The sequence below is a fragment of the Dama dama genome, chromosome 24 (genome assembly GCF_033118175.1).
Source record: "Dama dama isolate Ldn47 chromosome 24, ASM3311817v1, whole genome shotgun sequence".
Taxonomy (NCBI): Eukaryota; Metazoa; Chordata; class Mammalia; order Artiodactyla; family Cervidae; genus Dama; species Dama dama.
In genome coordinates, this window is record NC_083704.1 from 56,581,066 (window position 1) to 56,603,521 (window position 22,456).

The 22,456-nt window shown below is 41.3% G+C and overlaps 2 protein-coding genes across 20 annotated transcripts in view; one reads left to right on the forward strand and one right to left on the reverse strand.

Annotated features, from left to right (window-relative positions):
• KLHL18 (kelch like family member 18) overlaps positions 1-8,588 on the reverse strand; it is a 107,612-nt gene extending 99,024 nt beyond the window's left edge. For all 17 annotated transcript variants that reach the window (XM_061128752.1, XM_061128757.1, XM_061128754.1 and 14 more), the window contains exon 1: positions 8,149-8,588. The gene's annotated coding sequence lies outside the window, so the exon portion shown is untranslated. The remainder of the gene's footprint in view (positions 1-8,148) is intronic.
• A 96-nt stretch (positions 8,589-8,684) lies between these two features.
• SETD2 (SET domain containing 2, histone lysine methyltransferase) overlaps positions 8,685-22,456 on the forward strand; it is a 75,566-nt gene continuing 61,794 nt past the window's right edge. For 2 of the 3 annotated variants that reach the window (XM_061128761.1, XM_061128763.1), the window contains exon 1: positions 8,685-8,861. In XM_061128761.1, coding sequence (XP_060984744.1) covers positions 8,788-8,861 — 74 coding nt within the window. In that variant the 5' untranslated portion in view covers positions 8,685-8,787. Of the gene's footprint in view, positions 8,862-10,878; positions 10,980-22,456 lie in introns of those variants that run through there. The other variant, XM_061128762.1, reaches the window with a different exon arrangement.

Here is a 22,456-nt window from a genome sequence, read left to right on the forward strand (position 1 = left end):
GTGGTCAAACTACAAAATGGAGAAATCCAAATAATATGGACATTCTTCAGAATATCACATTCTATTAATGGACCAAATAAGCTATATAAATGGCTAGCATGGAGGAATCTTCATTATGCACTACAATGACTGAGAGATAAATCTTATGGAGAATTGGGGACCACCACATCAGTAAAAAAATTTAGGGGTTCAGTAGTCCGGGATGTCACCTCCAAAACAAAAGACAAATTATTGCATCTTGAACCTCCCACCAGCAAGAAGAAAGTAAAATACATCTTTGCCCATATTGGAAATAGTCAACCTTTTTGGCTTTAGCTGTTCTGATAGGTACGTAGTGACATCTTGTTCCATTTTAAATTTGCATTTCCTCAATGGCTTCCCTGATAGCTCAGTTGGGTAAAGAATACACTTACAATGTGAGACTGCAGCTCGATTCCTGGGTTGGGAAGATCCACTGGAGAAGGGATAGGCTACCCACTCCAGTATTCTTGGGCTTCCCTGGTGGCTCAGTTGCTAAAGAATCCACCTGCAATGCGGGAGACCTGGGTTCAATCTCTGGGTTGGAAAGATCTCCTGGAGAAAGGAAAGACTACCCACTCCAGTATTCTGGCCTAGAGAATTCCATGGGCTGTACAAGTCCATGGGGTTGCAGAGAGTCGGACACAACTGAGCAACTTTCACTTTCAATGACTAATGATGTTGAGCACTTTTCATGTTCTTCTTTGCCATCTGGATGTCTTCTTTGATGAGGTGCCTGTTCAGAACTCTTACTCATTTGAAAAATTGTGCAGTTTTCTTACTGGTGATTTTTGGCAATTCTTTGCATATTCTGGATTTAAGTTCTTTATTAGATATATGCGTTGGCAAAGATTTTTCTCCTAGCTTGTGCTTTGTGTTTTCATTTTCCTAACATTGTGTTTTAAGAAGCAGGAATTTTTAATTTTGGTAAAGTTAATTTTATCAATTTTTTGTTTTAAGGACTGCGCTTTTATTGCCTAAGTCAAGGTCACAAAGGGTTTCTTCTGTTTTTCGAAGTTTTACAATGTGAGGTTTGACATTTAGGCCTATGATTCAACTAGAGTTAATTTTTGTTTATGGTGTGAGATATGGATCTGAGTATATTGTTGTGGCTCGCGGGTTCTACAGCGCATGCTCAGTAGTTGTGGCGCATGGGCTAAGCGCTCTATGTGGAATCTTACTGGACCAGCAGTTGAACCCATGTTTGCTGCACTGGCAGGCAGACTCTTAACCACTGGACTGCCAGGGAAGTGTTCTATAATGTTTTGAGTGTACCTCTTGTACAGATTTTTTTGGGGGGTATTTACTCTAAATCTTACATTATACATACATTACTTAACACAGCCTACTGGTTTTAATATTTTACCACTTCAAATTAAGTATAGAAAACCGTAGTCCCCTATTTATAACTGTCTTAAATATTTCTTCTATAGTCACTGCAAACCAAATCAGATATTATATAGAGATATTTTCTTGTTTCAACTGTCAAACATAATTTAGAAAACTTGAGAACAGGAAGTATATTGTATTTAGTAATATTTTGTTCTATTGTGCTTTCCTTTTTCCTGATAGCTTAAACTTCCATCTTTTATTATTTTCTTTATATTTGAAGAACATTCTCCAGAAATGTTTATAGTAGGTTCAGTGGTGACAAATTCTTAGCTTTTCTAAGTTTTCTCTCATTCCTGAAGGATAATCCTACCATATAGAATTTGGAATTGACAGGGTTTTTCTTTTCCCATAGGTTTATTGTATTATTGTTGTTATTTATTTCAGTCACACCAGGTCTTAGTTGTGGCATACAGGATCTTTATTTGCATAAGTGGTATCTAGCTACCTGAACAGGGATCGAAGCCGGGCCCCCTACATTGGGAGTGCCAAGCCTTAGCCACTGGACCACCAGGGAAGTCCCTAACAGTTTTCTTTCAGAAACTGGATAATGTTGTGCTACTTACTTCTGACCACCATGGTGCTGATGAGAAATCTGCCATCCAAAAAATGTTTCCTGTAGGTGTTATTTCTCTTTCATTGTTTTCAGATTTTTTCTTTTTTTAGTTTTCAGAAGCTTAAATTTGACATACCTGGGTACAGATTTCTTTGGGTCTATTCTGTTTTGGATATGTTCAACCTCTTGAATCTGTAGGTTTATCTATTTTGACAAATTTCTAAGTTTTCAGCCATCGTTTCTTTGAATACGTTTGAGCTTTTCTTTCTTCTCTTCTTCTGGGACTCTGAATCTCTCTGATTTATAGATAGGTTCATTTGTGTCATATTTTAGATTCCACACATAAGTGATATATGGTATTTGTCTTTCTCTTTCTGGTGTCAGCATCTTTCAAAACTGTATTTTGTCATTCAGTTTGTAATTCTCCTGATGAATGATTTTTAAAAAATGGTATCCTGGACCATCAGAGCATTATGAGACTCTGGATCTTTTGTAAACCTTCTATTTTAGAATGACCTCTCTGACACTAGGCCAGATGGAATGGAGTGTCATCTCCTAAGTGCCAGGTGGGGGTGAAATTTCAGGTTTCCCATTTCACCTTCTATGATACCCCAGAGGGGAGTGGTGCCTTGTTCTTGTTGGATAGAAGTGCAGATTTCTGGCTTCCCACTGGGCTGACAATTGATAACCGATACAAGGATAAATGTGCAAAGTAGCTGAGAGGAGAAAGCACTATTGCTTCTTAGTTTTTTTGTTAATTCATTTAGAAGCTTTCTTTTCTTGGCTTCTATGTGGCCACACTCTCCTGTTTGTTATTAATTTCACCTGTGTCCCTTTGCTGGCTTATTATTCTTTATAACTTGTAAAGGCTAAATTCTCAAATGCTCAATCCTGAGTACTGTCCTTTTATTTGCTTTTCTTTTTTAGTTGTACTTTTTCCCTAGGAAATCTCGTTCAGTCCTATAGCTTTAAATATCACTTGTATACTGAGGACTCCAAAATTTCTATTTTCTTATGAGGAATCCTCTTAATTCCTGATGGGTATTTTGAACTGCTCACTTGATATCTCCATCTGAATGTTTATCAGCATTTCCTGCCTTAATACACTGAAAGCATAATTATTAATCCCAACCTCTTTCTTCCGGTCTCAAGTCTTAACCAGTTATCTAGGTGTTGAGGTAAAAATTTAGGATTCATCTTTGATTTCTTTCTTTCTCTCATACCCCACATACAAAACACTGGTAATATTAACAAACTAGTCTGTATCAATCTGCACCCTTCTCATTGTTTGGATATGCTCACACAAACACTTATTAATATATTAGTATGCACATCTTGGGCTTCCCTTGTGGCTCAGCTGATAAAAGAATCTGCCTGCAAAGCGGGAGACCTGGGTTTGATTGCTGGGTTGGGAAGATCCCCTGGAGAAGCGAAAGGCTACCCACTCCAGTATTCTGGCCTGGAGAATTCTATGCCATACAGTCCATGGGGTCGCAAAGAGTTGGATACAACTGAGCCACTTTCACTGTCATGCATATCTTGGTTTAATAGACATATACTCCAAATACTTACTTTTTAAAGTTAACACCCCTTTAAGCCAGTAGATACACAATTTTTTCTCCTAATTTCTTAAAGGAGCCCTAAATATATACAAACATCTACAGATCAACATATATTTACCAGGGTATGGTAGTAGTAATTTTTCCTTATTTTTTTCTCAGTCCCTCCTTCAATTCTCAAAATAAATTGACTAAATGGCATATATTTGTTCATATCTTTCATCATCCTCACAAAATCAAATAAGTATATGCATGTATATATGTATATTTATATATGTCTAAAAATTTTGCTTTTCCCATTCAAAAAATCCCCAAAGCTCATGAAAACTCCTCCAGAACATCTAGTACAGTGAAAATTCTTTCTTTTTAATGAAAATATTCTCTGATATGAATAGTCTATGAAGTAGAATTTCAGAAACAGAATTTGCTGAATCAAAAGATACACACACACACAAAGTTTTTATTAAATAGTGTGTGCTAAGTCACTTCAGTTGTGTCCAACTCTTTGTGACCTTATGGACTGTAGCCTGCCAGGCTCCTCTGTCCATGGGATTCTCGAGGCAAGAATACTGGAGTGGGTTGCCATGCCCTCCTCCAGGGGATCTTCCCGACCCAGGGATCAAACTCCAGTCTCTTTTGCCTCCTGCATTGGCACACATGTTCTTTACCACTGGCACCACCTGGGAAACCCTGCATAACAGCTTGAAAGTAAAACATGTTAGTTGCTTAGTCCTGTCTGACTCTTAGGGACCCCATGGACTATAGCCCGCCAGGATCCTCTGTAGATGGAACTCTCCAGGCAAGAATACTAGAGTGGGTAGCCATTCCCTTCTCCAGGGGATCTTCGCGAACCAAGGATCGAACCTGGGTCTCCTGCATTGCAGGCAGATTCTTTACCCTTTGAGCCACCAGGGAAGCCCATGTAACAGTTCATTGATACCCAAATCATGTTTCTATTCTGATGCTAGGATGTATTTGTTTGTAGTCATGATTTTATGGTTAATGTGCAACTACAGTAACAGCCAGTTTTGTTTTTTCATTACAAATAATGAAAAATACATTTCTGGAATATGTAACACAATTCCTCTATTTAAAAGTACACTGGACTAGAAAAAAAACTGATGATACTATCATTAACTTTAAGGAATAGATTCAAGGTAATAGATAAATAATCAAGGAAAGTAATTAGGTGTCTTACAAAATGCTGTGATCTTTATAAACCTTGTATTGGCAAGTCTCAACTTTCAAACATTTGATCTTGATATAACCCAGTCTTATATATCATTCACGTATACTCCCAAACTGCCTCTCTGATATTAAATTCAACCTTTTATATACCAGCGGACCATTATTAACCACAGGCTATGGCCATTAAGAATGGGCCTAATTTTGCCAATGTGAAGATATGCGTGGGAACACATGGGTAGAGACAGGGTTTCCCACATTGCCCTGGCTCACACCGCCCACACTGGATTTGTTGTCACTGCCAACCTTGTCCCCTCCTGGCAAAGACAGGCACTCTGGGGAGCCATAGGACTGAAGGCCTAGTTCTTGTATGTCCTTCCCAAGTTGGCATTTCTCGAGGAACAGTCTTTTGAGAATCCTCAGGTCGGGGTAGGATTTGCTGAAGGTAGAATGGGATGGGAGGAGGTGAGGTTAAGTAGGTAGGGGCAGCTTCCTCACTCAGCTCCAGCTGTCACTTTGAGGGGGAAACAACCTTTTCTCTCTTTCCTGGAGCCTCAGCCAGGTTCTCATTTGCAGCAGCAGAGCTGTGGCCTGGCACACTGAAAAGAGGAACCACCAGTGGTGCCTCAGAATCGCTGGCTGTCTTGACCTTATTGCTTCCGTGTTGTACCAATCCCAAGAACCGCCCTGTTAACACATTACTTCCAAAACTATGTTTACACATAGTAGTTCTGAAAATGTGCTCAAGCAATCAACTGGTACTCTCTCCACCTTAAAAACTTATTTTTCTTTTCCCATCCAGGTACCAAGAGTGTAACTGGGGGCAATGTCTGATCTTTGGCCTTCCACCTCCCCTAAGGCAAGAAATGCCTGAGTCAACTTTGTTTCAGGGTCACTATTGGCTTCATTTGGGTTCCCTGAGATGGGGTGCTCTGGGCCTATAGGCGCAGTGAGGCAGGAACAATTATGAAGGCTTTTATGGAATGCCTCTTAAAATGTTTCATTTTAAGACTTTTGACATTTTTCCTTCAAACTTATTTGTAGAGTCTTAAACAAGAAAGTGGGAGATGGTCAGTTATAGACCAAATTATTCCACAGCTTTGATCAAGAGGCCAGGCCTAAGTATCCGTTCTGTGAACGCATTTTCTTTGAATTTAAAATAGTTGTACAGAGAACTCCTAGTACAGTCATAGATGAGGGCATTTAATAGTATTCAATCTTGCCTGTAAAACCTTGGTTCATTTATTTATGCTTGGGGCTTAGTATTTCCCACTGAACCCCACAGCTCAGCATGCTTATTGCTTTGGATTCTAACTAGACTAATGCTGTCTTAAGACTAGATACTATAGATATCAACTGGTACCCCCTGCAAGAGAACTATCTACTTTGTTATTTAGGAAACAGGAGACCTGTAACTGACTGCTTTTTTGTGATTTATCTCAGTTTAGGTCTTTGTCACCTCACACTTAACATTATTTCAGCCACCTCCACCTATAATTATAATAGTCCTTTCCGGTCTGTCCAATGTGAAGTAGCTCCCAATAGCCTATGTGGTATCCAAGGCATAGGGCTCCAATTTATTCTTTCAAAGCCTAAAGGATAACTTTACTCAGGGAGAGGCATCGTGCAAGCATGTTTTATACAATTTAGTTTAAAAATCACAGCACTGTGCAGTAGATAATACCTCTATTTTACAGATGAGGCACTGCAAGCATGCAAAGTAACCATGCCTCATGTCACATAGCGAGAAAGTGGCAGGGCGGGTATACAATGCCAGGTAGCTCTTAATCATTGCACTCTGGTGAGTAAGTGCTGACATTTATCGAAAGTTTAAAGCTTTACAAACATTATTTCATTGGATCCTCACAACAGTGACGTCCTGTCCACATTAATGTTCTCATCTTACAATGAGAAAAAGCAGAAAAATTAGGCAGTATTCATAGTTTGTAAAGAAGTGGCCACAGGAGACTTGAACCAAGGGAGTCTGGATATGCCGAAAAGCCAACAAAAAACCCAAAATAATCCTCAAGTGAGAAACAATGATGATAAAGCACTAATAGACACTGACAACATATAAATATGCGTGTTTGTTTACACACATATAGGATATTAAAAAGAGCTAGTAAAGGCTTTATACTCTCATATACTTTGGTTGCTAAAATGGAATACCATAGACTGGGTAGCTATAAACTATAGAAACTCGTTTCTCAAACAGTTTTGGAGGTTGAAAGTTGGAGATTGAGGTGCCAGTATGACAGTTCTGACAAGGGTTGCCTTCTGGGTTGCAGACTGAGTTTTCTCCTTATATCCTCAGAACAAACCGGAGAGAGCTCAACCGGCTTTTGAGTGAAGTTAAAGTTGCTCAATCGTGTCTGACTCTTTGCCACCCCATGGACTGTAGCCCACCAGATTCCTCTGTCCATGGGATTCTCCAGGCAAGAATACTGGAGTGGGTTGCCATTCCCTTCTCCAGAAGATCTTCCAGACCCAGGGACTGAACCCAGGCCTCCCTCATTGCAGGCAGATTCTTTACCATCTGAGCCACCACGGAAGCCCATGAGCAATGGGCTCATGAAGAAACAGGCAAAAGACAGAAACTCTGCAAGGCTATAGCAAAAAATCTGTGTGTGCTCAGTCACTCAGTTGTGTCTGACTCTTTGCCACCCTACAGACTGTAGCCTGCCAGGCTCCTTTGTCCATGGGATTCTCTAAGCAAGAATACTGGAGCGGGTTGCTATTTCCTTCTCTAAAAGGGTTTTTTATAAGGGCACTAATTTCATTCATGCAGGCTCCACAGTCCAGTCCTAAACACCTTCCAAAAGCCCCACCTTCTAATACCATTATCTTGGGGGATAGAATTTCACATATAAATTTAGGGGATGGAGTACACATTCAGTCCATAACACATACCTCCAACCAGTTGCTTGCTAGTAAAATCCGATTCAAAATTACAGTGGGAAAAATCAAACTACAAAAAAATCTGATCTTCTGAAACCCTCCCCACCCCCTTAGCCTTTAGCTAATGGCTTTATGCGCTCTTTATCCTTCCAAAAATAAAACCCACAGGCCTTTCAAGTTATCCTACTTAATCTTACTACGTCATTTGTGTAGGAAAGCGATTCATAACCTTTTCTTAAAGGACATTTCCTCCAAGGCCTTGAGAACCACGCAGAACACGGGAGCCACCGCTCCCAGATGTTGGGGTGGCGGGTGGAGATGGTCGGACGCAGCGGGGCGGTGGGCGGACTGGGCCCAGCCGACTCGGCGGGGGCGGGAAGGAGGAAGAGGCGTCCCCAGAGCTCGGCTTTAGCGCGAATCCCCGGCCTAGCTCTACTTCCGTGCTTGCCGACGGGACGAAATGAAGAGGCGAGAGGGAGAGAAACCGAAGAGGAATAAAGGAGAGAGGGGCGAGAGGCTAGGGAGAAGAGGCGCCCGCCTTACCTCAGAGCCCGCAAGCCCAGGGGAGGGGCCCTCGGCGCCGCTGAGGACTCCGGCGCTCCGGGAGGGCAGGTCTTCGAGGGCGGCGGGGCAGGAAGGCTCGTAGAGTCAGGGCGGGTTCGGGCTTTTCGCCCGCAAACAACCCTGAGGCGTGCCGTGTCACACCTCAGCGCCCCAGCCGCCAGAGCGAGCCTGAGGGAGGGGTCGCGGCGCAGCAGCTTTCGGCCCCGAGCTGGGCCAACAGCGCTAGGGCCCGGGGCTTATCGTTCCGGGAAGTCGCAGGCGAAGTCGGGCCGGGTCGGCGGGTTTCGCACAGCTGCCCCCCCGCGCCGCTCCTCTCAGAGGACTACCGGCAGCTGCCTGCTCGCCGACTGGCGGCGGAGGCGCGGCGGGCGCGTGTCTCTTTAAGGGGCCGGGCCTGTGCAGCTAAGGGGCGGGCGGGGTAAGCGTCGCTCCCCGTGTGAGTGTGTGGGGGAGAGAGCGGCGGGCGGGCGCCGGAGGGAGGGAGCGAGCGGGCCAGCGACGCGGGCCGCCCCTGCCGCCGCCGCCGCCGCGGTCGGACCAGCGGCCTCCTCCCCTCCCCTCCCTCGCGTCGCCCTGCCGCGGGGAGGGGGCTCGTGTCGCGGTCTCCAGAGGCTCCCTATGAAGCAGCAGCTGCCGCCGCAGCCGCCTCCAAAGATGGGGGATTTCTACGACCCCGAGCACCCGACCCCTGAGTAAGTATCAGCTCCGCGGCCTCCCGCTGCCCTCGGCCGTCCCAGCCCGAGCTGAGGGCGGCGCGTCCTGGCGGATGGCGCGGGGAGTAACGGGCCCGCGGTGAACTCGCGCGGGCGGCGTGCAGAGCGGGCCCGCGCCGCCGCCACGGGCCCCTTGTCCGGGCCGCCGCGGGCCGGTGGTTGGGCCCGGCGTTGGCGCCGCTGCTCGCGTCGCCGCGGCGGTTGGGCCGGGCCGGTGGGGGAGGGGCGGCGCGGCCGCCGCCGCCGCCGCCGCGTCTGTACCGATCCGGCCCGCCCGAGGATCGGCGGTCTCCTCCGGATCCTCGTGGCCCACTTGGTCAGCGCTGCCTACGAAAGGGACCGAGTCGGAGGAGCAGCCGGTGTCAGACTCGGCAAGGGGGCACCGGCAAGACTAGGCCGCGAATCCCCGGGCTCGGGTGGAAGCCCGGCCCGTCGCCCGGCCTCCCGGCGACGGCGGCTCTGACCGGAAGGGCCTACGTGCGTCGTTCGGCCCAGGGCGGCCGAGGGGCCCGCGCTGCACTCTTGGTTTTGATTTTTTTTTTTTTTCCCCCTCTTCTCCTGGAACTTGATCCTGGCCTGGTAGTGCTTCCGGCTTCACATTCTGCACCTTTGGCACTTCGGTTTTGTAATGGTGGCGAGGTTTGAGTGGCCCCAATGTGGAGGTGACACCGGGTTGTTTTTCCGCCCGAAAATGAAAGCCTCCGGAGGGGTATACATTCTCTACCAGATTATGAGATTTGCACACTTTCGGACACTCAACTTCCTCGGTAACAGCAACCTCTTGCCGTGAATAGATGACTTTCTACTCCTTGTGAAGACTTTGTTAAGAAGCAGGAATCGCTGGAGGATTCTCTAAACAAGACAGTGGTCTTGAAAACCGAAATATTTAGAAACCAATAGTGTATTTTAAGCCTGGGACATTTTTACCTTGCTGTTGAGGGCCGTATCAGCTACTGTATCTGGTTTCTTAAGAGAGCTTCCACTCCAGAGCCTGGATTCACTTCTTTCCCTGCGTCCTCCCAAGACTATTGTTTTGAAAAGTTATCCTTAAACTGCATTTGCTGGTGTTGGCTCAAGTCTAGACCTACGAATGTATGGCATATTTCAAACCTAAACAGTTGATAGAGATATCAAATGAAATTCACTTTTGTGACCAGGATGATTCCAAGATATTTGCTCTTTTGACACATTTCAGCTTAGTTCTGCTATGACTCTTTACAGGCTCTTGGTTTGAGACTTGGAAAACCTCACAAAAAGGAAAATTCTGTATCATGATCCAGTAACTGCTCATTGAGCACTTGTCCTGTCCAAAATAACATGCTAGCTCCTGAATGGTCTTGAGTGCTTGCTTTTCAGTTCCTTTTACCAGGTTGTTTGGTGAAGTACAGAAGCCTTAAGGATCACATTCTTAAACTTCTTGAAGGAAAATACAGCTTTTCATATTGTATGGAATAATGGACTCAAGTGCATCTTTGATGGACATGAATGTGGGGAGGAATCAGGAATGTTATATTTTTTTATATAAGGTCTTGGAGTTTTTTTATTTTTATTGCTTTTCTGTCTGTCCTGCTTCCTAACAGTGGAGATTTCTAATTTCCCTAGTGACTAAGTGCTAAAATATATGTGTGTGTATGTGTATTAACCTACAAGGAGTATGTAGAGAATTATAAAATGTTTTATTTTGTAATACTGTAAGAACTGGGAGGGGTCTTGGTAGGAAGCATCCTGAATGATATCACCTGCTTTAACAGATGCAAGAAACAACTGAACAACAACAAGTGACAACAAATCCTATGAAGTAGTTTGTATAAGCTAGTTAGGTTGTGTAACCCCAGAGACCGAAAAGCGGTATCGTGGTTAAAGAACTTGGATTTCAGAGCCAGGCATACCTGGGTTTGAACATTCGTTGAATCTTGAACAAGTGACTTCATCTCTCTAAGTTTGAGTTTTTCTTATCTTTGAAATAGGTGTTGTAATGGAAGCAACCTCATAGGACTTTTGGGAGAATCAAATGAGAATAATATATGAAAAGCACTTGACACAGAGTGTGACACATGTAAGTGCTTCTAGCTGGGGTCATCAAGGAACGCTGAAGAGGTAGGATGTTAAGCATGAAAAGATTAGGTGGGCCAGAGAGGTGGTGCCATGGCTGGGGGGGGGAGAGGAATGACCAAGTGCCCTTTTCAGACTATAGGTAGTTTGAAACATTTCCGAGACACATGAAGAAATGAATCATGAAACTTAAATTCAGTTTGATTGAAGTAACAGTTGGAACCTGATGTTCTGTGTTTGTCTCCTACCAACTATTTAATCAGACACAGCTGTAAGACCTAGCTTTTCCTCAAGTATCTAGGATTATGTTTCAGGTGAAAGTGACTATAATCACCTGAGTATCTGTGCATTAGGTGTCTGCTCTTGAGCAGACCCAGGGCCAGGTGTTGAGGACACTGCAGATTAAATCCAGTTGTAGTCTTCAAGGAGTTCTTCTAATGAGAGACACAGGCAACTCCTTTACAGAGATTGCTGTCCTTTGATTGTATGCATATTTACTTTGTGCCAAACATAGGCATGCTGGGGTGAGCAATGTACAAAACAATTTTGGTTGTGTTAGCACCCTTCCTAGTGAGGGGTGATAATACATAATATAGAATGTTAAAAGGTTATTACTTTGGAAAATGGAACACAATAAGGGGGACAGAATTTCTGGGGTAGATGTTGAAATGTAAAATGAGGTGCATTGGGGGAACCTTCTTGAGAGTGATGTTTAGGCAGACTAAAGAGGGAGGAAGCTAGCCCTGTTACTATCTGGGGAGAAAGCTTCCAAGTAGAGGCAATAGTTTGTTCCAAGGCACTGAGGCAGACCTAGAGAGTTCTGCTCAGTATGGCTAGAATGGAATGAACAAAAAAGTAATAGTATTAATACATTATGTTAGGGTGGGGTACAGATTTCACAGGGCTTTGTAGAGTGTTTATAAGTATTTTGCCTGGAGTTTTCAACCAAGGAGTGACACGGTCTGCTTTCAGCTTCCGAATGATCTCTAAAGTTGGTAGAGAGGAACAAACAGTAGAGGCAGGGAGATACATATAAGGAAGCCGGAAATTGAGGAGAGAGATGCGCGTGACTTCTATCAAGGTAACAGGAGATAGTGAAAAATGGTTGAATTCTGGATATGTTTTGAAGATCATCCCAATGTGAATTGTTGATAGAGCAGATGTGGCATGTGAGAGAGGAAACAAGGATGATTCCAAGAGTTTTGGTCTGAGCACTGAGAAAGATGGGGTTGCCATCAACAAGAATAGGGGTGACTGAGAAGAGCACGTTTGGGGAATAGATGGGTTCAGTTTTAGAAGTGGTAAGTTTGAAATGCCTTTTAGATATCCTGGTTGAATTGACATTCAAGTCTGGAATTTAGGAGAAAGGTCTGGACTAGAGATAAACTTTGTAGTCGGCCACTTAGGTAGTATTCAAAGCCACAAGACTGGATGAGAGCACCAAGGGATCCAGTGTGGAGAGAGAGAGGGACACAAGATTATTGTTGTTGTTGTTCAGTTGCTAAGTTGTGTCTGATTGTTTGCAATGGCATGGACTGCAGCACGCCAGCCTTCCCTATCCTTTCACAGTCTCCTGGAATTTGCTCCATTTCATGTCCATTGAGTCTGTGATGATCTAACCATCTCATCCTCTGCTGCACTCTTTGCTTTTGCCTTTGGTTTTCCCAGTATCAGGGTTTATTCCAGTGAGTTGGCTGTTCGCATCAGGTGGCCATAGTATTGGAGCTTCAGCATCAGTCTTTCCAGTGAATATTCAGGGTTGATTTCATTTCAGATTGACTGGTTTGATCTTGCAGTCCTAGGGACTCCAAAGAGTCTTCTCCAGCGCCACAATTTTAAAGCATCAATTCTTCAGCGCTCAGCCTTTTTTATGGTCCAACTCTCACATCTGTATGAATACTGGAAAAACCATAGCTTTAACTATACGTTTTGGAGCCCAAGAAAATCTGTCACTGCTTCTACTTTTTCCCCTTCTATCTGCCATGAAGTCATAGGACTGGATGCCATGATCTTAGTTTTTTGGATGTTGAGTTTCAAGCCAGCTTTTTTAGTCTCCTCTTTCACCCTCAACAAGAGGCTTTTTAGTTCCTCTTCACTTTTTGCAATTAAAGTGGTATCATCTGCATATCTGAGATTGTTGATATTTCTCCAAAACTGCAATCTTGATTCCAGTTTGTGATTCATCCACCCTGGCATTTCGCATGATGTACTCTGCATATAAGTTAAACAAGCCGGGTGACAATGTACAGTCTTGATGTACTCCTTTCCTAATTTTGAATCAGTCTGCTGTTCCATGTCCGGTTCTAATTGTTGCTTCTTGACCTGCATACGGGTTTCTCAAGACACAGATAGGATGTCTGGTATTCCTGTCTCTTTAAGAATTTTCCATAGTTTGTTGTGATCCACGCAGTCAAAAGCTTTAGTGTAGTCAATGAAGCAGATGTTTTTCTGGAATTCCCTTGCTTTCTCTATGATCCAGCAAATGTTGGCAGTTTGTTCTCTGGTTCCTTTTTCTTTTCTGAACCCAGCTTGTACATCTGGGAGTTCTTGGTTCACATATTGCTGTAGCTTAGCCTGAAGGATTTTGAGCATTACCTTACTAGCCTGTGAAATGAGCATAATTGTCTAGTAGTTTAACATTTTTTGGCACCACCCTTCTTTGGGATTGGAATAAAAACTGACCTCTTCCAATTCTGTGGCCACTGCTGAGTTTTCGAAATTTGCTGACATATTGAGTGCAGCACTTTAACTGCATCATCTTTTAGGATTTTTAAGTAGCTCAGCTGGAATTCCATTACCTCCACTGTCTTTGTAGTAATAATTCTTAAGGCCCACTTGACTTCACACTCCAGAATGCCTGGCCCTAGTTGAGTGACCACAGCATCATGGTTATCCTAGTCATTAAGACCTTTTTTGTATAGTTCTTCTGTGTATTTTTGCCACCTCTTCTTACTCTCTTCTGCGTTTGTTAGGTCCCTACCATTTATGTTCTTTATCATGCCCATTCTTGCATGAAATGTTCACTTGACATCTCCAAATTTTCTTGATCTCTAGTCTTTCCCATTCTGTTGTTTTCCTTTATGTCTTTGCGTTGTTCATTGAAGAAGGTCTTTTTTTCTCTTCTTGCTATTCTCTGCAACTCTGCATTCAGTTGGATATATCTTTCCCTTTCCCCTTTGCTTTTTGCTTCTCTTCTTTCCTCAGCTATTTGTAAAACCTCCTCAGACAACTACTTTGCCTTCTTGAATTTCTTTTTCTTAACTGCAATGCTAAGAGGATTGATACAGAGGGCAGTGTTAATATGGATGGCATCCATAAACTTAGGGGAAAATTACGTCCTCACTAATCTCTTAACTAGAAGTTAGCATTTCTTTTAATTACTAATGTAAACAGAAAACTATAGTAGTATTAACTCATGATTAGCCTGTAATATAGTACCTGTGATTTTACTGCTAGTACAAATCACAGATTTTATATATTTTAATTATTGTAGATATCTCATTATCTGTGTTCATCATTACATAGAAATTTCAGTAGATTGGAGATCCACCACTTGATTGTTGAGAAGCATATATACTACTGTATCATACATTTGGGGTTTTTGTCCCAAAGGTAATTGGTCTCCTTTGTTTATTTCGTATATGTAAAAATATTAAGCTGAAAAGGAATTTGCAGGCTTTCACCTGACTCCAGAATGGTCCAAGGCACAAAACATGTTAAACCATTGGACTCTATCCTAGCTCCTGTTTTAGAATCTCACCTCTTTTACTTAATAGCTGTGTGAACCCAGGCAAATTTTGTAATGCCTTGATGTCCTTGTAGGTAAAGTAAGAATCATAACAGTATTTTCTGCAGAGGGTTTTATGAGGATTTAAGAAATAGGACAGTGTTAAGTTTTTTGAAAACTTTGCTTATTTTTAATTGGAGCATGATTGCTTTAAACTTTTATTAGTATTGGCTAAAAAGATGCAGCTAGAAACAACAGTACTTTATAAGGCACTGTGATATGAAAAGCATGGTGAATTTGGCAAAAAAAAGTTTATTAGCTGGCAAAAATACTTTAGCATGTTCAAATTAAATATAAAGCAGTGGGGTTAGTCATGTTCTTACAACATTCTCATAATTCACCTAAGTTACGGTGGGGTTAGAGATGCCATAGGAAGCCAACTGAAAGAATCCACATAGAGTCTGGACCTTTAGGAGCTTTGCAGCCAGTCCATAATTCAGTTTTTGTTATTTTAAAAGAGAAAAATAGTTTTATAGTGATTGAGGTATGTTCTTCAGGCCAAGGTATAGTCTTTGGGCTACTGAGGTACACGGGAGGCCAAACTGCTACTCAAAGGGTTTCCTTATGATCACAGTAAGCCTGATGGAACTATTCTTTTGCTTAGGATAGAGTGTGTGTGTGTGTGCTCAGTCGTGTCTGACTCTTTGCAACCCTGTGGACTGTCCATGGAATTATTCAGGCAAGAATACTGGAGTGGGTTGCCATTTCCTACTACAGGGGATCTTCCAAACCCAGGGATCAAACCCATGGTTCCTGCACTGGCATACAGATTCTTTACCACTGAGCCACCTGGGAAGCTCAGGATAGAGTATATCTCTCCAGATTTCATGTCCCTCTTTTTGCTCTTGCTTCATCTAGATTTCCAGCCAACGAGTCTTCCTACTGACAGATTATGTCTCTAATAGGGCATCGAGTAACTGTTGTTGAGCGGTTACTGTGTTTCCCTAAGAAATGTTCAAACTGTCAAGACATACCTATCAATTGACCCTTTCTAGTTGTTTTTTTTTTCCCTTTCTAGTTTTAGTGGAACTTTGGTGTTTCAAATATTTTCTGCCACCTTTCACTGTAGTGACTAATTGATTTAATCTATAAGAGCCGACTCATTGGAGAAGACCCTGATGCTGGGAAAGATTGCAGGCAAGAGGATAAGAGGGCGGCAGAGGATGAGATGGTTAGATAGCATCACTGATACAGTGGACATGAGTTTGAGCAAACTCGGAGATGGTGAAGGACAGGGAAGCCTGGTGTGCTGCAGTCAGTCAGAAAGAGTTGGACATGACTTAGCGACTGAAGAACAAATTCCCCTTTAAATTGTAATGCATTGTGATTTACTCTTTAAAAGATATTGATAATAATTTTTCTTAACCCTTAGAGATGTTTAGTGTTGTTCTGTGAGCATTGTCAGTTTCTGCAGAGAAGCAAGAATAGTCATATGCTAGAATAAAAAGTTGACCTGCTTCATAATTTGTTAATTCTTGTGAGATACTGTAGAGTATCTTATTTTGTAATGTGTGTACTGAGGGCTATTGTAAGCCCCTGAGAGACGATTCATATTAGAAACTGAAACATTTACACCTATAGTCACTGAAATTCAGGCTTAGAATTCTTTCTTTTCCTTTCTAAGAGAGATCTGCTCTCTAGGGAGAAAGAATCTTTTATTTGGGGGGGGAAAAATTCGAACTTTCGGAAGTTTTAAGACTAGCATAGTGAACTCCCATATTTTCATCTGGATTGACCAGTTGTTGAAATTTTGCCACATTTGCTTTATCTTTCTTTATAAAAATGTATATACCTGTGTTTATTTGTTTTTAATCTATTTTTAATTGAAGGGTAGTTGCTTTACAGAATTTTGTTGTTTTCTGTCAAACCCTGTGTTTGTTTATTTTGGGTTAAACCATTTGAGAGTAAGGTGAGGGCATCATGACCTTTTACCCCTACCTAGTTCTTAGTATAACCTGAGAACAAGAATGTTCTTAGATATAACCAACATGCAGTGATCAAATTCAGGCAATTTAACATTTATAATAATACACTTGATATATAGTTCATATTTAACGTGTGCCAGTAACTTCAATAGTGTCCTCTTTTTTCGGCCTGGGGTTACATACTGCATTTAATTGTCATTTTTTTAAAATCTCTGAAGATAGGGCTTTAAATTCAAGGTACTTTACTGCTATTACCTCTTTGTACTAAACATAAATATCTTGAAAACAGTAACAATGTCTGGTATTGGTTTGAAATGTTTTCATTTTTTCTTTTTATTTATTTATTTAGGCTGCGCCTGGAGGCATGCGGGCAGGATCTTAGTTCCCCTAGCATCAGGGTCTTAACCACTGGACCACCAGGAAAGTCCAGAAATGGTTTCTTTCTTAATTACTAGAACAATAAATGCTTATTGCAAAAGGGCAATATACTTAATGTACTTAACAGAGGAAAAAGTAAAAATCTACCTTTAGCATCTCTTCTTGGCTCCATCTCTTCAAATCCAGCTCATCCTAGAGGTAACCAGTACTCACAGTTCAGTGTATACCTTTCCAGATCTTTTTGTCTACTATACATACTGTATCATCTGCCTGCTTGCATTTGTGTGTAAGATGTGCTTATTTCTTCAATAGGGAATACTCTATATTGTGAATGTACCATATTAAGTTACTTTATTTTATATCATGTTAAGTAGTTTAAAAGCCTTAGGACATGAGCTGCTGGAAAGTGTCTCCTTCCAAATGTTTTCCCACAGGGTAAGTTTATCTGGTAATTTATGATTGTGTTTTCGTGATTCTGTTTAGAGTTTGATTCCTACACTTCTCTCTTTCCTTTTCTTTTTTAAAATTCTATTTTATTGTCCATATTTATTTCTGTTTGTCTTGTCTGGTGTTGATGGATTAAAATAGCTTTTATTCCTGCCCTACTTTGATTAGTTGGTTTTCTCAACTCAAGGTATTTAAGAGCAGTCTCTTGAAAATGGTTAATTTGAAGCTAGCCAACAACCTAGTCAACTGAAGATTCAATAGGTTTATTTTTTTTCATAATGGGATTTATATTCATGAAAGTGTACTTTCATGAATTCAAATGAGAGACAATTATTTTGTGTAATTTTTGGTTATTGTACGCTAATCGGGTGTTGTATTTGAGTCCCTCAGCTTTGAAATTCATGTATAACTTTGGTAGTTTTTTTTTTTTTTTTAATTAAGCTTAATGATTATTTCAGTGTCTTTTCCATCTGAGCAAATACTTTGGTCATTTAGATGGAGGTTTAGAGTTTGTCTAAGGTTCTTAAGGTGTTTTTATTTTAGAATGCCTTTTCTGTCCCATGATAACATCTCACTAGTGAAAATATCCTTAGGATGGTGTGGGTAGTGACAGGGATTTGATCCCGCTGGCAGGCTTCTACCACGTCTGCTTACTGGGAGCACTGCTGTGGGTGTGTAAGAACCTGGAGCAAGTGGTGGTTTCTGATTGTAGTTCTTCCTGCTGTCCACTTCCTGCCAAATGCAGTTAGACTGTCTTTGGGGAGGGCTGTACAGTAATCACCACTATTTGCTTCATGATTACCTCTTTGGAGACTCATGGACTAACTTGTGTTTTGAGTCTTTTGTGTGGTATTTCGCTTCTTGGTGATTAATTGTTAATTACATATGCTCTACATTAGTAGGCAGAAGATGTCATGTTTAAAATTTTTATGAATTTTTGTATGACTGTAAGGTAGGGTTAACGTTTTTCATAAGTTATATAGATGAATGCAAAAACCCTTTCTTGCGAAGTCCATTTTTCTGATGCTGAACATACAGACTTTCTAAAATTGCCTGGTTAAATGTATATTTCTTCAATTAATTCCTCAATTCTAGTATCTATATCAATTCTAAAACATAAGCTACACTTTTTGTGGTACTACTTCTGTGCTAAAAATTTTAGATTATCTGTAGAAAACAGATGAGTTTTGAGGTACAGTAAAACACTTTGTTAGAAATAGGTTAAAATGGACTCCTGAGGTTTTCCTCAGGGTCACCATAATAGGTATCTTATTTTTGCTCAAGTTTACTGTATCCATTAAAAAATAAATATGAGAATATAATTATTTAGGAAGCCAGTTGTCTAAATTATGAACAATACAGTGTATAGTCTTCTTGACAGATTAACAGCAATTTGTATAAAGAATTAAGGTTAATAACTAGTAACAAATTGAAACAGTGATAGTTAAATACAAAACCAGTATTTCCCCAATTATAGAATACTGTTGTGTGTTACAGAGAGACAGTCTACCAAAAAATATTTGGGGCTCATCTTTCTTTGGCTACTTTTCTTTATTATTGGAGAGGATAATGATAGTGTCAGAGGTTATGAAATTGGAGCAGAGGTTGGAATCTATGATAGGAAATTTTTTTCAGATATGCACATGCTAGCTGCTCAGTTTGTTAGTCTTGTGCTTTTGTGACATGTAGCTATTAAGTATTTTTATTACTAATTTTTCATACGAATATTTTAAAAGACATATTTGTATGCATGTGTATTTTTTATAATTCTCTGACTTTTAAGGTACTTCGGGTGGTTCCTGACACCATCCGGAAAGGCTGACCTTCCGTTGGAGCCCGTTGCAGCGCGTACCTGCCCGTTGCGTGGTTTACGCGGTGGGCTCTGCCGTGAGGGCCTCGCGGACTTGGCAGTCCTGTGCTGGGTCGCTCAGTCGTGTCTGGACTGCAGCCCGCCAGGCTCCTCTCTCCATGGGGATTCTCCAGGCAAGAATGCTGGACTGGGTTTCCATGCCCTCCTCCAGGGGATCTTCCCAACCCAGGGATTGAACCCAGGTCTCCCGCACTGCAGGCGGATTCATTAATGTCTGAGCCACCAGGGAAGCCCTTTGTAGTCCTAGTTCTAGAAAATCCAAGGAACCATGATAAGTATGTTTTAGAGACTTACTCTTTTAAATGGAGGAATCCCAGTAAGTAGCATCTGGGAACATAGTCATATGTGCTTAGTTAATGTTTGAGTTGACCTGATTGTTCATAACTCTCTTTATCCTATTTTCCTCATAGAATGAATGAGGAAAATTATAATCATGCTAACATTGATGGTAAAACTGTCTTAAATAACTATTAGAATTAGGAGAGGGGGGTCAGGGAATTGAGCTGTATGAGTTGAGCTTATGAAAGTGATTGGTGCTCAAGATACTTTTTAGGCTTCTGTTCATCTTGGTGAAGACTAATGAAACCCAGAGATCTGGTGGTGGTGGTCTGAGATTATGACTGCTGCCTTAGGTAGGACAGTGAATTGTGCTTTGTCTTAGAACGTACTTCACTTAGTCTGATAACTTTAGGGCCATCCATTTTGTTACAAATGGCATTATTTCTTCTTTTATGGCTGAGTAGTAGTTCATTTGCCATCTATTGGTCGCACAGAGTCGGACACAACTGAAGCGACTTAGCAGCAGCAGTAGTTCATTTTATATATATATATATATATATATGGTGTGTATAAATACACACACACTACAGCCTCTTAATCCATTCCTCTGTCGGTGAAGATTTAACTTATTTCTATGTCTTGGCTACTGGGAATAGTGTTTCTATGAATATAGGTGTGCCTGTATCTTTTTGAGTTGCAGTTTTGTCTGGATACATGCCCAGGAGTGGGGTTGCTGGATCACATGGCAACTCTGTTTTTAGCTTTTTGAGGAACCTCTGTATTGTTTGCCATAGTGGTGGCACCAGTTTCCGTTCCCACCAGCAGTTAGGAGGACTCCCTTTTCTCCACACCCTCTCCAGCATTTGTTGTGTGTAGACTTCTTAATAATGGCCATTCTGACCAGTGTGAGGTGGCAGTTGTAGTTTTGATTTGCTTTTCTCTAGTGATTAGCCATGTTGAGCATCTTCTCATGTACCTGTCAGGCATCAACGTGTCTTTTTTGGGGAAAATGTCTATTTTAAGATTTTCTGACCATATTTTGATTGGCTTTTTTTTAATCGAGTTGTTTGTATATTTTGAGTATTAGCCCCTTGTCAGTTGCATTGTTTGCAAATACTTTCTGTGTGAAGAGTTTTATGGTAAATAGATGTTCTCCTTTCATTGTCTTTGAAGTAATTACAGTACTACTATTTGAGTTCTTAGTGTTGTAGGTTAAAAAGTATTGGAATTGGTTTTCAAATCCAGTTTAACTGACTTTTCTGACTTTTAACTGACTTAACTGACTTTTGAGAGTCCCTTGGTCTGCAAGAATATCAAACCAGTCAATCCTAAAGGAAACTAGTCCTGAATATTCATTGGAAGGACTGATGCTGAAGCTGAAACTCAAGTACTTTGGCCCCCTGATGCGAAGAACTGATCACTTGAAAAGACTCTGATGCTGGGAAAGATTGAAGGCTGGAGGAGAAGGGGATGACAGAGGTTGAGATGGTTGGATGGCATCACCAACTCAATGGACATGAGTTTGAGTAAGCTCCCGAAGTTGGTGATGGACAGGGAAGCGTGGCGTGCTGCAATCCTTGGGGTCGCAAAGAGTTGGACACGACTGAGCATCTGAACTGGTTACTCTGTTTTGCCTCTCCGTCAGGTGTTTTGGAAACACATAAAGGGGAGAAAGGGGATTAGAGCATGCCTTCTGAACGAAAGGCCCTAGAAAAGAAAACTTTGGCTGAGTCATATAGTACTTTTTTCATTACACTGTACTAGTTACAGTGTTTACACAGTGTCAGCCTTGATTTTTCAGTGTTCTCATAGGTGTTGATGGTAGACATGAAAACCCAATTGCCTAGTCACACTTCTGGATATGGTATTAGTTACTGTTGTTAATTCCAAGTCATAGTCCTTCGATCATTTTATTTTACTCTTTGCTGTTTCTCTGTGAGGTGGGCGTCTCCCTTGTCAGTTTGAAGTATTCCTTTGTTATAGAGCATAAGTTTTGACCTCGTACAATAAGCTGTTGATGGCACTCCCCACCCCTCTGTGATGAGAATATCTTGGGAGTTGATGAGGGCTGTGGACCAACTACATTTTCAAAATTGTAATTTAGTGTAACTTGACTTTTGAGATACAAGTTAAAACTAGAAACACGTGGTATAGAAGGTATTATGCATTATTATAGTATATATCTGGAATTTGGTATCTGGTAGTGGAAATTGCACTCAAATTTCTCATTTGCAAAATGACTTACAGAATACTGTTTTTATTAATAGATTTGCTTTGAGAACTCAAAAGATAATTTTCACAGGAAGTGAAAATTTAGCACTGTGATGCCTTATCCAAAGAGATTGGCAAATGGGTGGAAAATAGGTTCAAATATTCAGAATATTAGTATTCTCCTTCCCAAACACAAAATCATTTTATATTCATTGTTGCTGGTCTTTTTTTTTTTTTTTAAGTTTTTCACCTAAACTATTTTAAAATAAAATGACTCTGAAGTAGAACTGTGTATTGATGTTATTTGGCAAAAGTTAATGTATAGAAAATATTTCCATCATACATAATGTTTGCTATGGTTACATGTTTATGATTTTATTTTGTTTTATTATTGGGGAGTTAAATCTTACAACCATAGGAATAAATTCTAAACCAGATGGGTAAATCCTGGTGATTTACTTTTGCTTGGGTCAAGGGTTTAATGCTCAGCCACAGCCAGGTGAACAGGCCCTGATTGTGGGTAGGTGGGTGATTGGATGGTAATAGGAATACATATCTTTTGCCAGCACTTTGCTTGCTACATGTGCACACATGGTTTCTTGTTTGCTTGTTTGGAGTTTGGTTA